Raw genomic sequence first — 23,029 nt, 5'->3', positions numbered from 1 at the left:
CATGAAGAATATATAATGACTATGTTTTACTTTTTTTTAAACCATGCAATTAGATTCCTGAGCATTAATTATTTACTATTAAAAATATTCCAGACAAACAACATAATTTTAAACTTTTCTGCATGCTACGCCCACAAACCAAATCTTACATTTGAAGACAGCTCAAAAATGCTCAGGCACATTATTGTATTTTCCAGATTGTTCCTCTGTCGTGGATTATCAGACAGTGAAGTTGACAATCATGACATTTGTGGCTCAGTGGTAGCACTCTTGCCTCTGAGTCAGAAGGTTGTTGGTTCGGAGCCCCACTCCCGGGATTTGAACACAAAAATCCAGGCTGACACTCCCAGTGCAGTGCTGAGGGAATGCCGCACTGTCGGAGGTGCTGTCTTTCGGATGAGATGTTAAACCGACGCCTCGTCTGCTCTCTCAGGTGGACGTAAAAAGATCCTTGGTGAGACCACACCTTGAGTATTGTGTGCAGTTTTGGTCGCCTTATCTGAGGAAGGATGTTCTTGCCATGGAGGGAGTGCAGCGAAGATTCACCAGACTGATACCTGGGATGGCAGGAATGATGTATGAGGAGAGATTGGGTCGATTGGGCTTATACTCGCTGGAGTTTAGAAGAATGAGAGGGGATCTCATTGAAACTTATAAAATTCTAACAGGACTAGACAGACTAGATGCAGGAAGGATGTTCCCGATGGTGGGGGAGTCCAGAACCAGGGATCACAGTCTAAAGATAAGGGGTAAGCCATTTAGGACAGAGATGAGGAGGAATTTCTTCACCCAGAGAGTGGTGAACCTGTGCAATTCTCTACCACAGAAGGCAGTTGAGGCCAATTCATTAAATATATTCAAGAAGGAGTTAGATATATTTCTTAAGGCTAAAGGGATCAAGGGATATGGGGAGAAGGCAGGGACAGGGTACTGAGTTTGGATGATCAGCCATGATCTCATTAACTGGCGGAGCAGGCTCGAGGGGCCGAATGGTCTACTCCTGCTCCTATCTTCTATGTTTCTATCCCATGGTGCTATTTCGAAGAAGAGCAGGGGAGTTATCCCCAGTTCTCATGAAAGGTCATTGACTTAAAACATTGGGGCAGAAATTCCTCCCCAAACATGTGAGTACGGAAGGGGTACTCACGCGTCTGGCTGGAGGAAATGCCGGTTTTCAGCATGCACAGCGCATGCGCTGAAAACCGGCATTTCCTCTCCTCTAACCCAAGAGGTGAAGAGGCTAGCGCGTGCGCTGTAGGGGGCAGCGCGTGCGTCTTGGATTTCCTCTGTTTTGGGGGATTTGCGCATGTCTAAAGGCCTCCGGTCTTTACGCTTGTAAAAAGCACATGTAAGTATTTATTTTTACAGGTAAGTGGTGTTTTAGTGTAATTTAGAATTTTTTTTCCACAGGTTTATTATTTTAAAGAATCTACAATAAGGTAAGTTTAGTTTTAGACCCTTTTTATTAAAAATTTATTTTTTTCAAAAAAAAAAATTATTGTTTAAATTATTTTTTTAAACTTATTTATACTTAATTTAATGATTGGGATGTTTTTTAAATTTTTATTTAAAGTTTAAATAGTGTTTTGGGCCCCCGTAGTTTTCATGAGTTTGACAGTTCTTACTCTCAAACTCATGAATGAACCTTCCCCTCCCCTGATTGGTTGTACAGTGCTCACCTGATCCCAGCCGGCACATCGCACTAACTACGCCGCTGGATCAGGTAAGCACAGCGCGCCGACATCTGAACCGGGCCTGTGACAGGAAATGCAAGCAGGCCCGGGCTTCAGATGTCAGCGCGCCGGGTGAGTGCAGATCGGGGGCTTGCACGCGCGGCAAGCCCCCGACACCAAGTTCTGGGCCATTAACTCTGTTTCTCTCTCCACAGAGGCTGCCTGACCTACTGAGTATTTCCAGCATTTTCTGCTTCTGTTTCAGATTTCCAGCATCCGCAGTATTTTGCTTTTGTGTTTGTGAGTTCTCCCCGGTGTCCTGGACCAATATTTATCCCTCAATCAACATCACAAAAACAGATTATCTGGTCATTATCACATTGCTGTTTGTGGGAGCTTGCTGTGCGCAAATTGGCTGCCGCGTTTCCCACAATACAACAGTGACTACACTTCAAAAACTACTTCATTGGCTGTAAAGCGCTTTGGGACACCCTGAGGTCATGAAAGGCGCTATATAAATGCAAGTCTTTCTGTTTTTAATAATTCCAATTCTCTGCTTCAATCGACTGCCTAAGTCCCCCCTCTACCCCTGACGACATGGGACCCAAAACATGCAGGCTGCACCTTTCCCCACTCCAATAAAAACCGGCCTGCAGAATGTAAATGTCACAGCCATTTGAATATGTGTTACCTCTTACCTGGTTCCGCCCTGATTGACGGCAATGTACATTTCCCACGAATTCCCCTCCGGAATTGATCCCAGTGGAACCAATAAATGGACTCCTGATATTAAAAAAAAATTCATTGTTAGTTTCACAAGCCATACACAGCTGAATTTATAAATGTTGCCAAATGCAATTATCATCACCAACTGGGGTAAGGACTGAAGATTATCAATGGGAGAACACAGTTATTTATTTACACAGGTAATTATTAGAACATGGAATACTTTACCACAAGTAGCTAGAAAGGCAGAGAGAGTGACATCATTTAATTGATTGAGTGTTGGAGATGAAGCTTATTAAAAGGTATGGGGAAAGGACAGGATGATGAGGAGACAGCTCCAAAACAAAGCCAGCGTGGGCATAGATGCAGTGGACTGGTTGGCTTCCTTCTGAGTTGCAATTTCTCATCATCATGTTTTATGTAAAGGCTTCCAGGAAAGTTGGCAGGCACTTTGGCCACCCATCGGGCTGGATTTTCATTGAGCCATGGAGGCGGGATTGGAGACGTGTTGGGGGTTTTAAATCCCGAAATCGGGGGTCCCGACCCCCCATCCCGCCCCCAACCTGCCTCCATGCCAGTTTCAAAGGAGGTGGGTACCCGCCCCACACTGGGACCCGCCTCCCCGAGGCGGGAAGGGGATTAGTGCCAATTAACTGCATGTTAACAGGTAGTTAACAGGCAGTTTTTAGCCTAATCCCTATTTTCATTGTTGAAATGTGGGATTCCCGACGGCTCCAAACCATGCCAAGTTAGCGAGGCGGGCCATCGGGATGAAGGGCTTGGAGGGGTTGAGATGTCTGGTGTTCAGGTGAGTATTGGGTGCATAAGTGCAGAGGTAAGTGTGTTTGGTCTGTGTAAAGTGTTTAAAGAAGTTCTACTAACCTTTACTTACCTTTACAGACTTCCTTCCTTCAGGTCTCGGGAGTCCCTCATCTCACCGGCACAGAAAGCAGAATGGCCGCCAGCTGTGAAAATCTGCAGCATTCAGCTTTCTGTTCCGGGGAGATCTCTAAATCATCCTGAGAGGAAGGAATTAACCTGGAGTACAGGTTATCAGTGTTTGACAGCTTCAAACAGCTGTCGAACGCTGATATTTCATCTGTCAAAAGGTCTTGACAGATGAAATATCAATCTGTGACATCACCTGTTGCCGGGTGGCCCTTAATTTGCCTGCTGAACCCGCTGGGCGAGCTCAACAAGGTCAATCAAGTCAAAATCGCGTGGGTTGGCTAAAATTCAATGAAGGCGGGACTATAACCCCAAAAGTTGTAGTCCCGCCTCCTACCCGACTCCTCAATGAAAATCCAGCCCCTCGTCTTGCAAAGGCCACCCGCAATCTGCCTGCTTCATTGTGGCTCCCGCTTGTTGGCAACAGAAGACAGACAGCAGGGTGCAGCTCCTTCCTTCCAGTCGGATACCCGCTCAGAAATTTGGGATTCGCTTCTGCTGTTCATCTGCGGTTTTCTTTCCGTGAATGTAAGGACTTTGCGTGCATCTGCTGGTGCTGGGCATATGGTGGAGCGAGCCTTTGACACAGTGGTAGCATTGCTGCCTCTGAGTCAGAAGGTGCTGGGTTGGAACCCCACTCCAGACAGTTCCCGGCGAGTGGAGTCGGAACTCCGGCTTTGACGTCCAGCGGGAAACTCGCGTCCGGTGGGTGGGTGGGTGTGGTCCGCCCCCGCCTTCATCGTTAAGGGTTGTGGGAGCCCATAAAACTCTCCCGCCGCATAGGACTAACCACCTGTCTGACTGTAAATCAGCCTGCGAATCCTTCCTCTACTTCACACTGTCCTCCAAGGGAAGAGTGAGATGATACGTAAATGATGACGATGGGCATTGGTGGCAGGTGTTGGGAAGCCAGCAAGGGGTTCAGCCTTACAAACACACGCACACTCACACAGAGATCACACTGCGGCACGGTTCAACACTCAGAGATTCTGTCATGTCACGACTGATTGTGTATGACATGAATCAGTCATTCATGAAAGAAAGACTTATGAAATAATACTGAGCGGCCTGCGGGTGGCGCTGTCCAGGGAGAGTATAAATACTCGGGCATGGGCCCAGCTTGCTCAGGACATTCTTAACAGGAACTAGTAGTGGATCGGCTACTCGCTATATATAATCCCACCCAAACTGCTTTTTCCATTACAGCAGCGGACAGTGGAACTTTCTGTGAATACTTGAAGCAGAGTGCCACCATCGCAGATTAAACCTTCATCTGAGAGAAGCCTCCCACTGGTACTGAAATGATTCTGTGGGATACTACCTTAGTGCATTCCTATGAAACTCCTCTCTTCCTTATTTTCTTTATTCGTTCCTGGGATGTGGGCGTCGCTGGCAAGGCCAGCATTTATTGCCCATCCCTAATTGCCCTCAAGAAGGTGGTGGTGAGCTGCCTTCTTGAATTGCTGCACTTCGCGAGGTGAAGGTGCTCCCACGGTGCTGTTCCAGGATTTTGACCCAGCGACGATGAAGGAACGGCCGGTATATCTCCATATCAGGATGGTGTGTAACTTGGAGGGGAGCTTGGAGGTGGTGTTCCCATGCATCTGCTGCCCTTGTCCTTCAAGGTGGTGGAGGACCATTTGGGAGGTGCTGTCAAAGAAGCCTTGGCGAGTTGCTGCAGTGCATCTTGTAGATGGTACACACTGCATTTCCTCATAGAATCCTTCACCAGAGGCAGCCGTCATTCCTCTCTGGTGACACCAACCCAGCCTGGGACTCTCCAGTTGGTGCTAGCTAATTTGGGGGCACCACCCTCTGAGGATTCGACCCCGCTCAGGGTCTCTGTGGTGAGGGCAGTCACAGGTCTCCGTCGCTTTTTATAGATCTGTGTCTCCCCCCCCCCACCACCACTGTGAATCATAGAATGGTTACAGCACAGAAGGAGGCCATTCGACCCATCGAGCCCGTGCCGGCTCTCTGCAAGAGCACTTCAGCTAGTCCCACTCCCCCGCCCTTTCCCCGTAGCCCTGCAATATATTTTTCCTTCAGGTGCTTATCCAATTCCCTTTTGAAAGCCACGATTGAATCTGCCTCCACCACCCTTTCAGGCAGTGCATTCCAGATCCTGAGCACTCGCTGCGTAAAAAAGTTTTTCCTCATGTCGCCTTTGGTTCTTTTGCCAATCATCTTAAATCTGTGGCCTCTGGTTCTCGACCCTTCTGCCAATGGGAACAGTTTCTCTCTATCCACTCTGTCTAGACCCATGATTTTGAACACCTCTATCAAATCTCCTCTTAGCCTTCTCTGCTTTAAGGGGAACAACCCCAGCTTTTCTAGTCTGTCCATGTAACTGAAGTCCCGCATCCCTGGAGCCATTCTCATAAATCTTTTCTGCACCCTCTCTAAGGCCTTCACATTCTTCCTAAAGTGCGGTGCCCAGAATTGGACACAATACTCCAGTTGAGGCCGAACCAGTGTTGTATAAAGGTCCATCATAACTTCCTTGCTTTTATACTCAAGCATCTATTTATGAAGCCCAGGATCCCGTAAGCGTTTTTAACCGCTTCCACAACCTGCCCTGCCACCTTCAATGATTAGGGCACATATACCCCTCTGTTCTTGCACCCACTTTAGCATTGTACCCTTTAATTTATATTGCCTCTCCTCGTTCTTCCTACCGAAATGTAGTAAAACGTCCCAAGGCGCTTCACAGGAGCAATTATCAAGCAACATTTGACACCGAGCCACATAGGAGCTATCAGGGCAGAACCAAAAACTTGGTCAAAGAGGTAGGTATTAAGGAGCATCTTAAATGGAGGAGAGAGAGGTAGAGAGGTTGAGGGAGGGAATTCCAGAGCTTAGGGCCCAGGCAGTAACGGGACATTTGGATAAACATAATTTAATAGGACAAACTCAGCATGGTTTCATGAAGGGGAAGTCATGTTTGACAAATTTGCTTGAGTTTTTTGAGGATGTAACATACAGGGTGGATAAAGGGGAACCAGTGGACGTAGTGTATTTAGACTTCCAAAAGGCATTTGACAAGGTGCCACACAAAAGATTATTGCTCAAGATAAAAAATCACAGGATTGGGGGTAATATTCTGGCGTGGGTGGAGGATTGGCTCTCTAACAGAAAGCAGAGAGTTGAGATAAATGGTTCATTCTCAGATTGGCAACCAGTAACTAGTGGTGTTCCGCAGGGGTCAGTGCTGGGTCCCCAACTCTTTACAATCTATATTAACGATTTGGAGGAGGGGACCGAGTGTAACATATCAAAGTTTGCAGATGATACTAAGATGGGACAGAAAGTAGTGAGTGAGGAGGACATAAAAAACCTGCAAAGGGACATAGACAGGCTAAGTAAGTGGGCAGAGATTTGGCAGATGGAATACAATACTGGAAAGTGTGAGGTTATGCACTTTGGCAGGAAAAATCATAGAGCAAGTTATTATCTTAATGGCAAGAAACTGGAAAGTACTGTAGTACAAAGGGATCTGGGGGTCCTGGTGCACGAAACTCAAAAAGTTAGTATGCAGGTGCAGCAAGTGATCAAGAAGGCCAATGGAATGTTGGCTTTTATTGCTAGGGGGATGGAATATAAAAACAGGGAGGTATTGCTGCAGTTGTACAAGGTATTGGTGAGACTGCACCTGGAATACTGCATACAGTTTTGGTGTCCATACTTAAGAAAAGACATACTTGCTCTCGAGTCAGTACAAAGAAGGTTCACTCGGTTAATCCCGGGGATGAGGGGGTGGTCATATGAGGAGAGGTTGAGTAGATTGGGACTCTACTCATTGGAGTTCAGAAGATTGAGAGGCGATCTTATTGAAACATATAAGATTGTGAAGGGGCTTGATCGGGTGGATGCGGTAAGGATGTTCCCAATGAAGGGTGAAACTAGAACTAGGGGGCATAATCTTAGAATAAGGGGCTGCTCTTTCAAAACTGAGATGAGGAGAAACTTCTTCACTCAGAGGGTGGTAGGTTTGTGGAATTTGCTGCCCCAGAAAGCTGTGGAAGCTACATCATTAAATAAATTTAAAACAGAAATAGATAGTTTCCTAGAAGTAAAGGGAATTAAGGGTTACGGGGAGCGGGCAGGAAATTGGACATGAGTCTAGGTTCGGAATGGTCATGGCCCTGTGGGTAGTGGAGTGGGCCCAGGGGCTGTGTAGCCTGGTTCTGCTCCTACTGTGTTCTAATTCTGTGTTAGATTTCAGGAGATGGTTTTATTCCTGTTCCTGGCTGGGGTGGAGATCGCCTTTACAGAAGGTAAGTACTGTAGAAAATATAGGGACAGAGTGATCTCCTGGAAGAATTTCGATCGCCTAGATGGGTCGGAGAGGAATTTCCCAGATTTTTTTCTCCCAAATTGGCCATTGGGTCTTTATCTGGTTTTTCGCCTCTCCCGGGAGATCACATGGGTTCGGGTGGATGCAGAGTGATAGAAGATTTGAGGTTAGGATCAGATCAGCCATGATCTTATTGACTGGTGGAGCAGGCTCGAGGGGCCGATTGGCCTACTCCTGCTCCTATTTCTTATGTTCTTATGTTCTTATGCCTGGGGGAGAAATTGGTGTGCGCTGTTTCTGTTGGCGCAAAGCATACCACTTCAGAAGTGGGACGGCCTGCGCCCAATCTGCGCAAGCACTGGTCCTGCTGCTAAATTTGTGGGGCCCATTCTTAAGGGCCACCTGAAACAGGCATGAGGCACCGTGAATAGGTTTTATCGAAACCTATAAAATTCTGTCAGGCCTGGACAGACTAGATGCAGGAAGGATGTTTCTGATGGCTGGGGAGTCCAGAACCAGGGGTCATAGTCTAAGGATAAGGGGTAAGCCATTTAGGACAGAAATGAGGAGGAATTTCTTCACCCAGAGAGTGGTGAACCTGTGGAATTCTCTGCCACAGAGGGCGGTGGAGGCCAGTTCATTAAATATATTCAAGAAAGATTTGGATATATTTCTTAAGGCTAAAGGGATCAAGGGATATGGAGAGAAGGCAGGGACAGGGTACTGAATTTGGATGATCAGCCATGATCTCATTGAATGGCGGAGCAGGCTTGAAGGGCCGAATGGCTTGCTCCTGCTCCTATGTTCTATGTTTCTATGAATAATTTAACTCGTGGCATAACACCTGTTGAGGGACCCTGCCACACAATTAATCACCGCTGAACGTAACAACTACAGGTAGGCTTATTGAAAAAAAAACTTTCTGAGGAGCCAGGAGGAGCAGGAGTGCTTATTCCCGACTCCATAGTCCGAGCCATGGGCCTTCCCCCTTCGCGCGCTCTCACCCATCCAGTCCAGGAACGTACCTGCGGGTGGCTGCCAGAGAGACAAGTGGCCCAACACTCAATCCTAGTGAAGGGTGAGCTGCCTGTGGAGACGCGCCAAGTGGCCGGTAGCTTGACTGGAATGTTTAGATGAGGCTGGAGGCCTAATTTCAGGCCTGGAATCTGGGCCTGGAAACGTGCCGAGCCTAATCTCTACCCACTGTACGTCTCTGCACATGGGAAAAGAGTTTTCTATCTTAGGGCTGGATTTTGCCAATGGGGAGCTTTTGGAGGCGGGACTCCCACTTGTCGGGTTTCAGTCCCGCCTCCATCAACTTCTGGCCAACCCACACTATTTTCCCTTGATTGACCTTGTTAACCCTGCCCAATGGGCCTAGCAGGCCAATTAAGGGGAAGCCGGTTACAGAGAACGTCAACGTATGACGTTTCATCTGTCAAACATTTTTGACAGATGAATTGTCATCATTTGGCAGCTCTGTGAAGCTGTCAAACACTGACATTCTCTGTAGTTTGATGAGTTCTTCAATTCAAGACCTCATCAAACCTCTTTCTTTTGCAGAAATTAGATGGTTGTTGCATTGGAGAATACAATGGCCATCTGTCATCTCTACCGCGGAGGTGCGAGACTCTCCGCATACCCACCGACTGAAGCCTGCAGGGAGAAACAAAGGCAAGTAAACTTTTTCTAACACTTTCCACATACCTCAGATACTCACCTCTCCACACTTGCACCCATCACTTACCTTCACATCGGACTTGTTGCACCCCTCCGACTCCCGCAGACCCGCTACTCACCTCGGTGACCCTGGCGGAGTTCGGAGCCTTCGGGAAGCCCACACTTGTGTGGGAAAAATGGGGATAATCCTCTTATCTGCCTGTTAACTACCTGTTAACAGGCAGTTAATTGGCACTAATCCCCTCCCTGCCTCCAAGGAGACGGGACCCGGCACGGGTCGGCTACCCGCCTCCTGGTAAGAGGGCACGGAGGCGGGTTGGGGCCGGGTTGGGAACCCGCCCCCAGATTATGCCATTTTCCCGGCAGACCTGCCTCCATACCCAGCTCCCCAGGGCTGGCAAAATCGTGCCCTACATGTCTCTGCACATAGGAAAAGAGTTTTCTATCTTAGTGTTCATAACATGCCTGTTTTGAACATTACTTCTATTTTGACAGCAATATTACAAAAAGGAAAAAATAGTTTGTTCCTTCACAATGTCTATTATAAAAGCAATTTTTGGTTGCTTTCATTACCAGAAGATATGCTCCATGAAGTAACTACCTTTGCACTGCAGCAGTCCCAATGGACTGCAGTACAATGCTATGATTGAAGAGTGGTGCAGAGATCCATTTCTAGACTGTGATGTGATATTGTGCACCACAAACTCAAGCCTTTGTATACCACATGATGATTGGTGGCTTGGAAAAGATGAATACAGGTTGACGATCAAAATTAATGTTGGAGTCTAAATAAATACTTCAAGATAAAATGGAGAATCTGAGCTTCATTGCTTTGGAATTTTTGTCGTGAGCTACATATGAACTCCAGCAACTAGTTGGCCAGCATGGTGCAGTATCCCGCCTGAAGTGTTTATCAAAGGTTCTCGGTGATTCGCACAACTGTGATACAGGCCACTTATTTTTTTAAATTTGTTTATGGGATGTGGGCGTCGCCAGCAAGGCCAGCATTTATTGCCCATCCCTAATTGCCCTTGAGAAGGTGGTGGTGAGCCGCCTTCTTGAACCGCTGCAGTCTGTGTGGTGAAGGTGCTCCCACAGTGCTGTTAGGAAGGGAGTTCCAGGATTTTGACCCAGCGACGATGAAGGATCGGCCGATATACTTCTAAGTCAGGATAGTGTGTGACTTGGAGGGGAACTTGGAGGTGGTGGTGTTCCCATGCGCCTGCTGCCCTTGTCCTTCTAGGTGGAAGAGGTCGTGGGTTTGGGAGGTGCTGTCGAAGAAGCTCTGGCGAGTTGCTGCAGTGCATCTTGTAGATGGCACACACTGCAGCCATGGTGCACCGGTGGTGGAGGGAGTGAATGTTTACGGTGGTGGATGGGGTGCCAGTCAAGCGGGCTGCTTTGTCCTGGATGATGTCGGGCTTCTTAAGTGTTGTTGGAGCTGCACTCATCCAGGCAAGTGGAGAGTATTCCATCACACTCCTGACTTGTGCCTTGTAGATGGTAGAAAGGCTTTGGCGAGTCAGAAGGTGAGACACTCGCCTCTGACCTGCTCTTGTTGCCACAGTATTTATGTGGCTGGTCCAGTTAAATTTCTGGTCAATGGTGACCCTCCAGGATGTTGATGGTGGGGTATTCGGTGATGGTAATACCATTGAATGTCAAGGGGAGGTGGTTAGACTCTCGCTTGTTGGATATAGTCATTGCCTGGCACTTGTGTGGTGCGAATGTTACTTGCCATTTATCTGCTCAAGTCTGAATGTTGTCCAGGTCTTGCTGCATGCAGGCATGGACTGCTTCATTATCTGAGGAGTTGTGAATCGAACTGAACACTGTGCAGTCATCTCTGCAAATACATTGCCAAACCAAGCCAGAAAAAAAGAAGCTTTAACACATTCTCCATGTGCAAAGTGCTATTTCACCCAAGAGCCCAATATAGATTATGATTGGCAGCAACCAGAAGAATGGATATTGACAAGCGTCTACCATGTGGAATAAGGTCCTTAGGTTTAAGATTCAGGTCATACATAATATGAATCATTTGGTTTGTAGAGCTGAAGTAATGTTCTCTAGAGTGTTGCAAAGCAGGACCATACCTGGGGTTGAGAGATTGTTGAAGTCCTTAGGTTAAAGTTAGCAACATTGGGGGCTGGATTTTGCCAATGGGAAGCTTTTGGAGGCGGGACTCCCACTTGTCGGGTTTTAGTCCCACCTCCATCAACTTCTGGCCAACCCATGCTATTTTCCCTTGATTGACCTTGTTAAGCCCTCCCAGCGGGTTTAGCAGGCCAATTAAGGGGAAGCCGGTTGCAGAGAACATAAGAACATAAGAACATAAGAAATAGGAGCAGGAGTAGGCCATACGGCCCCTCGGGCCTGCTCCGCCACTCAATAGGATCATGGCTGATCTGAATCTAGACTCACGTCCACTTCCCTGCCCTCTCCCCATAACCCCTAATTCCCTTATCAGCTAGGAAAATGTCTATCTCCATTTTAAATTTATTTAATGTTGCAGCTTCCACAGCTCTCTGGGGTAGCAAATTCCATAGATTTACTACCCTCTGAGTGAAGAAGTTTCTCCTCAGCTCAGTTTTGAAAGGGCAGCCCCTTATTCTAAGATTATGCCCCCTAGTTCTAGTCTCACCCATCAGTGGAAACATCCTCACCGCATCCACCCGATCAAGCCCCCTCACAATCTTATATGTTTCGATAAGATCGCCTCTCATTCTTCTGAACTCCAATGAGTAGAGTTCCAACCAACTCAACCTTTCCTCATATGTCAACCCCCTCATCTCTGGAATCAACGTATGACGTTTCATCTGTCAAAAATTTTTGACAGATGAATTGTCATCGTTTGACAGCTCTGTGAAGCTGTCAAACACTGACATTCCCTGTAGTTTGATGAGGTCTTGAATTCAAGACCCCATCAAACCTCTTTCTTTTGCAGGAATGAGATAGTTGCTGCATTGGAGAATGCAGCGGCCATCTGTCCTCTCTGCCGCGGAGGTGCGAGACTCTCCGCATACCCACCGTTTGAAGCCTGCAGGAAGAAACAAAGGTAAGTACACTTTTTCTAACACTTTGCACTTACCTCACATACTCACCTCTCCACACTTGCACCCATCACTTCCCTCCACAGCACACTTTTGCACTCCCCCAACCCCCGCAGACCCAGTACTCGCCTTGCTGACCTGGCGGGTTTCGGAGCCTTCGGGAAGTCCGCACTTGAGGGCAAAATGGTGATAATCCTATTTTCTGCCTGTTAACTACCTGTTAACAGGCAGTTAAGTGGCTTTAATCCCCTTCCCACCTCCAAGGAGAGGTGTCTCAGCGCGGGACGGATACCCGCCTCCTGGCAAGATGACATGGAGGCGGGTTGGGGGAGGGTCGGGCACCCGCCCCCAAATTCTGCCATTTTCCCGGCAGTCCCGCCTCCATACCCGCCTCCCCATTGGCAAGATCGCGCCAATTATTTTAGCCTGAGACTGGTAGAGCAGATGTTTTGTGGGCTCCCCTCATAGCAATGAGTCCCCGTTCAACGGGAGCGCAGATCAATGAATCCAATCAGGAGACCACTGTGAAACGGGCTCCCCAAACTGCACACTGCTCTAATCCACTGTGCTGGCCAGCTCGTCTCGGAGAATTTACTCTGTAATTTAATGATCGACTAAACCGACAGAACAGAGAAAAATTCTAGATGTGCAGTATTCTTTTTCTTGCCATATCTCTGCAATCGCAGGTAATCAGTTCAGTAGCTTTCCCTTGAGCATTGCTGGTCCTGATATCACAACCACAGGGCACGTAACACTGCAGTTGAGGTGTCGTTACGGATGAGTTTTAATGAGTTATTTACTTCTGAATTCCTCATTTTTGCAGCTTTTTCAGCGCAGTCGCAGTTTAAGTCATTTGTGAACTTGATGGAGGGAGCTGGAAACAAGGATGAGAATTTTAAAATCGAGGCGTTGCTTAACCAGGAGCCAATGTAGGTCAGCGAGCACAGGGGGTGATGGGCGAACGGGACTTGGTGCGAGTTAGGACACGGGGCAGCAGAGTGTTGGATGATAGCAAAATACTGTAGCTGCTGGAAATCCGAAATAACAACAGAAATTGCTGGAAAAACTCAGCAGGTCAGGCAACATCCGTGGAGAGAAATTAGAGTTGACGTTTCGGGTCGAAACCCTTCTTCAAAACTGGAAAGAAAATAAAATAGATCGAAGGCAGGGCTGCGATCGGACAAAAGAAGTAAAAGAGACAATAAAAGGTATTCGAAACCAGACGAGATGGTAATAGGCCAGAGGAGACAAAAGACAGCTGAGATTAGGTGTGAAGTGTACTGGCAGGATATGAGACAGCTGCCAGGTGGGAGAGAGAAACACAAGGAAAGGGGGTGGGGGGGGGGGGAAAGGAGGACCCAAAACAAAGGGGTGGAAAAAATTATAAGTAAAAAAGTAATAGGGGCCGAGGTTATGATCTGAAATTGTTGAACTCGATATTGAGTCCGGAAGGGCTGCAAAGTGCCTAATCGGAAGATGAGGTGCTGTTCCTCGAGTTTACGTTGAGCTTCCGTGGAACAATGCAAGAGGCCAAGGACGGTGAGGTCCGAGTGGGAATGGAGCGGTGAATTAAAATGACTGGCGACCGGAAGCTCAGGGTCAGCCTTACGGACTGAACGGAGGTGTTCCGCAAAGCGGTCACCCAATCTGCGTTTGGTCTCCCCAATGTAGAGGAGACTGCATCGTGAGCAGCGAATACAGTATACTAGATTGCAAGAAGTACAAGTAAATCGCTGTTTCACCTGGAAGGGGTGTTTGGGGCCCTGGACAGTGTTAAGGGGGGAGGTATAGGGGCAGGTGTTACATCTCCTGCGCTTGTACGGGAAGGTGCCAGGTGAAGGGGAAGGGCTGTTTGGGGTGATAGAGGAGTGGACTAGGGTGTCTCGGATGACTTCAAGTTGACGGAGGGTAGAACGTGGGAGGCCAGCCAGGGGTGTGTTGGAACAGTCAAGTCTAGAGGTAACAAAAGGCACAGATAAGGGTTTCGGCATCAGATGAGCTGAGGCAGGGTCGGAGTCGTGATGTTATGGAGGTGGAAATAGGCGGTCTTAGTGATGGCAACTGCAAGTGGAATCTTACACACAATGGCCCAGAAATTCGGGTCTCCACGGGTGAGTACGCACGGGGTACTCACCCGTAGGCCCAATGGAAGTGCCAGTTTCCTGCATGCACTGCGCATGCGCGGGAAACCGGCACTTCCGTTCCCCTGAACGCAGGGGTTAAGAGGTCAAACGCGTGTGCGGGAGAGGCTGCGTGTGCGCATCGACCTTACGTTATTTTTGCAGGTTTTCCCGGGAGGGTAAGTCTCCAGGAGTTACACATTTAAAAAGCAGGCGTAAGGCCTGCTTTTAACAAGGTAAGTGGTGAATTAATTAAAATTAAAATATTTTTTCCACAGGTTTATTATTTTTAAATACTTTAAAGCAAGGTAAGTTTATTTTTAGCCCCGTTAGAAAATAAAATTATTTTTTTCAAAAATTTAAATTATTGTTTAAAATAGTTATTTCATGTAATTTATAGTTTATTTAAAAAATGTGATTTAAAAAAAAATGTATTTGAAGATTTAGTGATGTTTTGGGGCCCGTAATATTTATAAGTTTTGACAGCTCTTCCTGTCAAACTTATGAATGGAGCATTCCCTGCTCCGATTGGCTCCCCATGGCCCACGTGATCCCAGGGGACACATCGAACTAACTGCGCCCCTGGGATACGCAAGCACTGCGCGCCGGCAGTTGGAGCAGGCCCAGGATCGGAATTCCACGGGGGCCCACAGCACAACGGCCGGCGTGCTAGGTAAGTGCAGGTCGGGGGCTTGCACCCGCGGGAAGCCCCCGACCCGAATTTCTGGGCCATAATTTCACTGGAAATAGTGACCGGAACAAACTTTCTCTGACTGTTTTCTCCAGCCCTGTTTTTTATGTTCTCTTTCAGCCAATCTCAGAATAAAGAGCTATAACCTAGGACATAACTGTTGCTGTTCTTAATGAATGATCAGTACAGACAGGTCTTATTCCTCTGCCTCTATTTTAATCTAGGTGTTAAGCCATTGATGTTGTTCCCATGTTTATCAGGGCTTGTGTCTTGCCATTTATTTTTAACACCTCTATTACTTGGGTGTTTTTTTCAAGATCTTTTTAGGTCTCCCTCTCTCTATATTGTGCACCAATTTCTGGCTGAGAGAGGGAGGGGAAGGACAGCTATGAAAGTTATTGCTGCAGCAGAAGAACATAAGAAATAGGAGCAGGAATAGGCCACTTGGCCCCTCGAGCCTGCTCCGCCATTCAATAAGATCATGGCTGATCTTGGGCTCAAAGCCACTTCCCTGCCCGCTCCCGATAATCCTTCACTCCCTTATCTTGCAAAAATCTGTCTGTCTCCACCTTAAATGTATTTAATGACCCAGCCTCCATGGCTCTCTGGGGCAGAGAATTCCACAGATTTACGATCCTCTGAGAGAAGAAATTCCTCCTCATCTCAGTTCTAAAAGGGCGACCCTTTATTCTGAAACTATGCCCCGAGTTCTAGATTTCCCCACGAGGGGAAACATCCTCTCTGCATCTACCTTGTCGAGCCCCCTCAGTATCTTATATGTTTCAATAAGATCACCTCTCATTCTTCTAAATTCTAATATAGGCCCAACCTGCTCAACCTTTCTTCATAAGTCAACCCCCTCATCTCAGGAATCAACCGTGTGAACCATCTCTGAACTGCCTCCAATGCAAGTATATCCTTCCTTAAATAAGGAGACCAAAACTGTACGCAGTATTCTTCTTAGGCAGTCCCTCGGAACCGAGGATGACTTGCTTCCACACTAAAAATGAGTTCTCAGGTGACTGATGAGTCCAATGCGGGACCTACAGTCTCTGTCACAGGTGGGGCAGACGGTGGTTGAAGGGGCGGGTGGGTGGGGTGCTTGGGTTGACGTTGGGATTGTCCATGAGGGTCCTGATGTTCCAGATCCTGAACTTCATTTTAAAGGGTGGAAGATGCCTGTGCGTGAATTCTTTTAACGTGGGGTGGCTGTTGCACACCAGCTACCACACGGGCTTGACAGAGCAAGGTCTTGGTCCAATGGCAAGGGGATCCAAGACGATTGGAGACCAGGCTCTGCTACATCGGCCTAGCACACACACACAAACATACTGCTACTGTCCTCCTCCCTCCTTCCCGCAGGTCCTCTCTGCCTGGATACGCAGTACTCAAGGTGTGGTCTCACCAATACCCTGTACAGTTGTAGCAGGACTTCCCTGCTTTTATACTCCATCCCTCTTGCAATAAAGGCCAACATTGCATTTGCCGTGTACAAGGATGGCTCATCCTCACTTGATCTCTGACTTGTCTGCCATCTTTACGGGGAGCTGTGTGAACCCCAATTGCTGCTCCAACCCACAACACCGCCCCCCCAACCCCCGACACCTACCTATCTACCTTGGGCATCTAGCGAGATTAGGAAGTGACCAAATAGCAAATTGGGAGTGCCGAAAGACTTGCATTTCTACAGCGCTTTTCACAACCTCAGGATGTCCCAAAGTGCTTCACAGCCAATGAAGTACTTTTTGAAGTGTAGTCACTGTTGTAACGTACGAAACGCGGCAGCCAATTTGCGCACAGCAAGCCCCCACAAACAGCAACGTGATAGTGACCAGATCATCTGTTTTTCTTATGTTGATTGAGGGATAAATGTTGGCCCCAGGACACCGGGGATAACTCCCCCTGCTCTTCTTCGAAATAGTGTCGTGGGATCCTTTACGTCCACCTGAGAGAGAGCAGACGGAGCCTCGGTTTAACGTCTCATCCGAAAGACGGCACCTTCGACAGTGCGGACACGCCATCCTGACTTGGAAATATACCGGCCATTCCTTCATTGTCGCTGAGTCAAAATCCTGGAACTCCCTCCCTAACAGCACTGTGGGAGCACCTTCACCACACGGACTGCAGCGGTTCAAGAAGGCAGCTCACCACAACCTTCTCGAGGGGCAACTAGGGATGGGCAATAAATGCTGGCCTTGCCAGCGACACCCACATCCCAGGAACGAATAAAAAAAACGACTTGCATTTATTTAGCGTAGAAGAACAACCATGGTGCTTCACAGAATGGGTAACCATTGTGGCTCAAGTGGAGCATAAACACCAGCAGAGACCAGTTGGGCCGAATGGCCTGTTTCTGAGCTGTAAAGTCTATGTTAAAAAGAACGGACGCCGAGCCAAATAAAGAGATACTACGGGTGATAAAAAGTTTGGTTACAGAGGTGGGTTTTCAGGAGGGTCTTAAAGGAGGAGAGGTCGGAACATTAAAAATTTTTTATTCATTCACGGGCTGTGGGCACCGCTGGCAAGGCCAACACTTATTGCGCATCCCTAATTGCCCTTGAGAAGATGGTGGTGAGCCGCCTTCTTTAACCGCTGCAGTCCGTGTGATGTAGGTATTGTACACTGGTGTTAGGGAGGGAGTTCCAGGATTTTGACCCAGCGACGATGAAGGAATGGCGATATATTTCCAAGTCGGGGTGGTGCGTGACTAGGACGTGTTTCTTGCAGGTGGTGGTGTTTCCGTGCGCCTGCTGCCCTCGTCCTTCTAGGTGGTAGAGGTTGCGGGTTTGGGAGTAGGGTTTAGGAATAGGCGTAGGCCATTCAGCCCCTCAAGCCTGTTACACCATTGAATTAGATGATTGGCTAATCTGTGCCTCAGCTTTATTGACACGCCTTTGATCCATATGCTTTGACACCCATACCTAATAAAAATTTGTCGATCTCAGTCTTGAAAATTTCAATCGACTCAGCATCAATAGCCTTTTGGGGGAGAGGATTCCGCCTTTCCACTACCCTTTGTGTGAAGAAGTGCTTCCTGAATCCATTCCTGAACGGCCTGGCTCTAATTTTAAGTTTGTGCCCCCTTATTCTGGATTCCCCACCAGAGGAACTAGCTTCTCTCTATTTACTGTTAAATCATTGTCATTTTAAACACATCAACCCTCAACCGTCTAAACACAAGGGAATACAACCCAAGTGTCATGAAATTATCATTCATGAAGAAATGACTCATGAAATAACATAGGGCGGCCAGCTGGCGGCGCCGTCCAAGGAGTATAAATACTCGGGCGTGGGCCCAGCTTACCCAGGACGTTTTTGTAACCAGGAACTACAGGAAACTTTCGATTTACCGGCACCTAAATAACCGGAAATCTCGGTTAGCCGGCAAAATTCAGGAGTAGGTTCAGGTAACTTTTATTACTTGCCTTCCTCCATCTGTTGCTGTGCAAGGGTGTGGCTGCAGCTGTTGCTAAGCTACAGAGATGCTTGGAACTTGTGGCCATTGTTCTGAACCTGTTGCTAAGCAACAGGGTTTGTTGCTTTATACGGAGCTCTCAGCTCCGTATCTTTTACTATAGCGTTTGGTTATCCGGAATTTTTGATGAACCGGCACCACGTCGGTCCCGTCCGTGCCGGATAAAAAAAAGTTTCCTGTAGTGATGTAACTAGAATCTCATGGTTGTGAAACAGTTGATTCAAGCCTTGTTTTATACTCAAACCAAGTGTTTAGTGAGTTTTCTTACATCACCAAGTATATGCAACCTGTCTGCAGATTTTAACATAGAAACATAGAAGATAGGAGCAGGAGTAGGCCATTCGGCCCTTCAAGCCTGCTCCGCCATTCAACGAGATCATGGCTGATCATCCAAACCCTAGCACCCAGTCCCTACACCGACAGCCATCCCACCCAAGCCCTATCCCCGTAACCCCACGTATTTAATCCCCCCCTAACACTAAGGGCCAATTTTTATCATGGCCAATCAAACTAACCCGCACATCTTTGGACTGTGGGAGGAAACCGGAGCACCCGGAGGAAACCCACGCAAACACGGGGAGAATGTGCAAACTCCACACAGACAGTCACCCGAGGCCGGATTTGAACCCGGGTCCCTGGCGCTGTGAGGCAACAGTGCTAACCACTATGCCACCGTGCTGCCTAACCTTTTAAGCCCCAGTATCATTCTGATGAAATAACAACAGAAAATTGGAAACAATGGCTTAATGTTTGGTAGTGGGGTCATGGTCCAGGGCGAGGTAGGGGAAGGTGTCAGAGGTTTGGCGTTTGGAGACAATGGCAAGTGCCGGTGGACCTGCGCTGCACACCCTCCTCAGCCACTATATTGGCGGTTTGGCCAAGACTATACACGGTACTCCAGATGGGGTCTGGCCAAGCCTCTGTACACTTGAAGCAGGAGGGATGGGTGAGCGGGACTTGGTGCAGGGTGAGAGCGGGGCTAACTTGATCGCTCTTTGAAAGAGCCGGCGCAGACTCGATGGGCCGAACGGCCTCCTTCGGGGCTGTACTACTCTATGATTCTACAAAATACTGACCTCCTGCAAAAACACACAGTGCCACGCGCCTCCAGGAATGAGACGTTGAACCGAGGCCCCGTCTCCTCTCTCAGGTGGACGCAAAAGATCCCACGGCGCTACTTTGAAGAATTAGCGAAGGGGAGTTCTCCCCGGTGTCCTGGGCCAAGATTTATCCCTCAATCAACATCACAAAAACAGATTATCTGGCCATTATCACATTGCTGTTTGTGGCAGCTCGCTGGGTGTAGATTGGCTGCCGCGTTTCCTATTAGATTTCAGAAGTAATTCATTGGCTGTAAAGCGCTTCGGGACGTCCCGAAGTCGTGAAAGGCGCTACTGAAATGCAAGTTCTTTCTTTCTTTCTTTTCCTGTTCCTATGTTGCTACGTTCCTATCTAGGAAGAGGCAGTGCGCTCTGTCAGCAGCCACTGGTTTCTATGTGCAGTTCAGACACGGGGTGGGGGGAGGGGGGTGATTTTGCCAATGGGGAGCTTTTGGAGGCGGGACTCCCACTTGTCGGGTTTCAGTCCCGCCTCCATCGACTTCTGGCCAACCCACGCTATTTTCCCTTGATTGACCTTGTTAAGCCCGACCAGCGGGCTCAGCAGGCCAATTAAGGGGAAGCTGGTTACAGAGAACGTCAACTTATGGTCATCTGTCAAAAATTTTTGACAGATGAATTGTCATCGTTTGACAGCTCTGTGAAGCTGTCGAACACTGACATTCTCTGTAGTTTGATGAGTTCTTGAATTCAAGACCTCATCAAACCTCTTTCTTTTGCAGAAATGAGATGGTTGTTGCTTTGGAGAATGCAGCGGCCATCTGTCATCTCTGCCGCGGAGGTGCGAGACTCTCCGCATCCCCACCGACTGAAGCCTGCAGGAAGAAACAAAGGTAAGTACACTTTTTCTAGCACTTTGCACTTACTTTAGATACTCACCTCTCCACACTTGCACCCATCACTCATCTTCACACCACACTTTTGGACCCCCCCCGACCCCCGCAGACCCACTACTCGCCTCGGTGACCATGGCGGGGTCCGGAGCCTTCGGGGAGCCCGCACCTGTGAGGGCAAAAAGGGTATAATCCTATTTTCTGCCTGTTAACTACCTGTTAACAGGCAGTTAAGTGGATGTAATCCCTTCTCGCCTCCATAGAGACGGGACCTGGCGCGGGGCGGCTACCCGCCTCCTGGCAAGATGGCGCTGAGGCGAGTTGGGGGTGGGATGGGTACCCGCCCCCAAATTCTGCCATTTTCCCAGCAGTCCCACCTCCAAAGGGCTGGCAAGATCCCGCCCTACATATCAACAGGGAATAGGGATGAAATAATGGCTGCTGCTCTTGTGCTTCAAGCCTCAGTCTGCAGAGGGACACCAAAGCAAGAGTTGGCCCACCAGCAAGGACACAAGAGGAGTCGCTCTCACATCACATGACAGTCTCCTCCGTGACCTGTGTCCTGAAAAGGAAGTCCGCTTAGAAACCCTTTGTAGAAGGTGTTGAACTTCAGGTGAACTCCCTTTAAACTGACTTGCAAAAAAAAATCAATGAGTATCAAACGCTTCAGGTGCTCGGCTCCAATGACAGAAGGTCAACGTGATCTCTCAAAATAAAATCAGAATGAGAAAATGGCAGCATGAAAGTTTTGCCAAATGGTCAAAAATATAGACGTGGGATAAATACCAGCGTTAAAAAAAAATCTTCAACCTCAACTGGACCAAGTATATGTCCCATGATGATCAGAAGATGGCCTCTCACTTCCATCAACACTTAGGAGTCATCTCCAGTGTCCTGGCCAATATTTATCTCTCAATCAACATCTTATTATCTGGCCAGTATCTCATTGCTGTTTGCGGGATCTTGCTGTGCGCAAACTGATTGCCGCATTTCCTACATTACACTTTTAAAGTGACTTCACTGGTTGTAATGTGCTTTGGGACGTCCTGAGATCGTGAAAGGCGTTATAGAAATGCAAGTCTTTCGTGGACCTCCCATAATATAGACACACTCACAGGGACCTCCTGTATTATAGACACACTCACATGGGCCTCCTGTAAATACAGACACACTCCCAGGGACCTGCTGTAATACAGACACACTCCCAGGGACCTCCTGTAATACAGACACACTCCCATAGACCTCCTGTAATACAGACACACTCCCATAGACCTCCTGTAATACAGACACACTCACATGGGCCTCCTGTAAATACAGACACACTCCCAGGGACCTCCTGTAATACAGACACACTCCCATGGACCTCCTGTAATACAGACACACTCCCAGGAACCTCATGTAATACAGACACACTCCCAGGAACCTCATGTAATACAGACACACTCCCATAGACCTCCTGTAATACAGACACACTCCCATAGACCTCCTGTAATACAGACACACTCCCATAGACCTCCTGTAACACAGACACACTCCCAGGGACGTTCTGTAAATACAGACACACTCACATGGACCTCCTGTAATACAGACACACTCCCAGGAACCTCATGTAATACAGACACACTCCCATAGACCTCCTGTAATACAGACACACTCCCATAGACCCCCTGTAATACAGACACACTCCCATAGACCTCCTGTAATACAGACACACTCCCATAGACCTCCTGTAACACAGACACACTCCCAGGGACGTTCTGTAAATACAGACACACTCACATGGACCTCCTGAAATATAGATACACTCCCATGGACCTCTTGTAATACAGACACACTCCCAGGGACCTCCTGCAATACAGACACACTCCCATAGACCTCCTGTAATACAGACACACTCCCATGGACCTCCTGTAAATACAGACACACTCCCAGGGACCTCCTGTAAATACAGACACACTCCCAGGGACCTAGAATATAAGAACATAAGAACATAAGAAATAGGAGCAGGAGTAGGCCAATCGGCCCCTCGAGCCTGCTCCGCCATTCAATAAGATCATGGCTGATCTGATCCTAACCGCCAATCCACTATCACAGAACCATCTCCTGAATCTAACAGAATTAGACACACGAAATAGGAGCAGGATCAGGCTACACGGCCCCTGGGCCCGCTCCGCTACCCACAGGGCCATGACCGATCCGAACCTAGACTCATGTCCAAATTCCTGCCCGCTCCCCGTAACCCTTAATTCCCTTTACTTCTCGGAAACTGTCTATTTCTGTTTTAAATTTATGTAATGATGTAGCTTCTACAGCTTTTTGGGGCAGCATATTCCATGGACCTACCACCCTCTGAGTGAAGTAGTTCCTCCTCATCTCAGTTTTGAAAGAGCAGCCCCTTATTCTAAGACTATGCCC

At 48.0% G+C, this 23,029-nt stretch overlaps 1 protein-coding gene across 2 annotated transcripts in view; it reads right to left on the bottom strand.

Annotated features, from left to right (window-relative positions):
• The window catches only part of LOC147097912 (netrin receptor UNC5D-like), a 743,147-nt gene that overhangs the window by 106,911 nt on the left and 613,207 nt on the right, over positions 1 to 23,029 (bottom strand). For both annotated transcript variants that reach the window (XM_085970980.1, XM_085970983.1), the window contains exon 11: positions 2,372 to 2,456. In XM_085970980.1, coding sequence (XP_085827106.1) covers positions 2,372 to 2,456 — 85 coding nt within the window. The remainder of the gene's footprint in view (positions 1 to 2,371; positions 2,457 to 23,029) is intronic.

Source organism: Somniosus microcephalus, chromosome 30 (assembly GCF_052327205.1).
Source record: "Somniosus microcephalus isolate GS21.2 chromosome 30, FLI_Smic_1.0, whole genome shotgun sequence".
NCBI classification, from domain to species: domain Eukaryota; kingdom Metazoa; phylum Chordata; class Chondrichthyes; order Squaliformes; family Somniosidae; genus Somniosus; species Somniosus microcephalus.
Note: the sequence above shows the minus strand (reverse complement) of the source record. Positions and strands in the feature narration are given on the sequence as shown.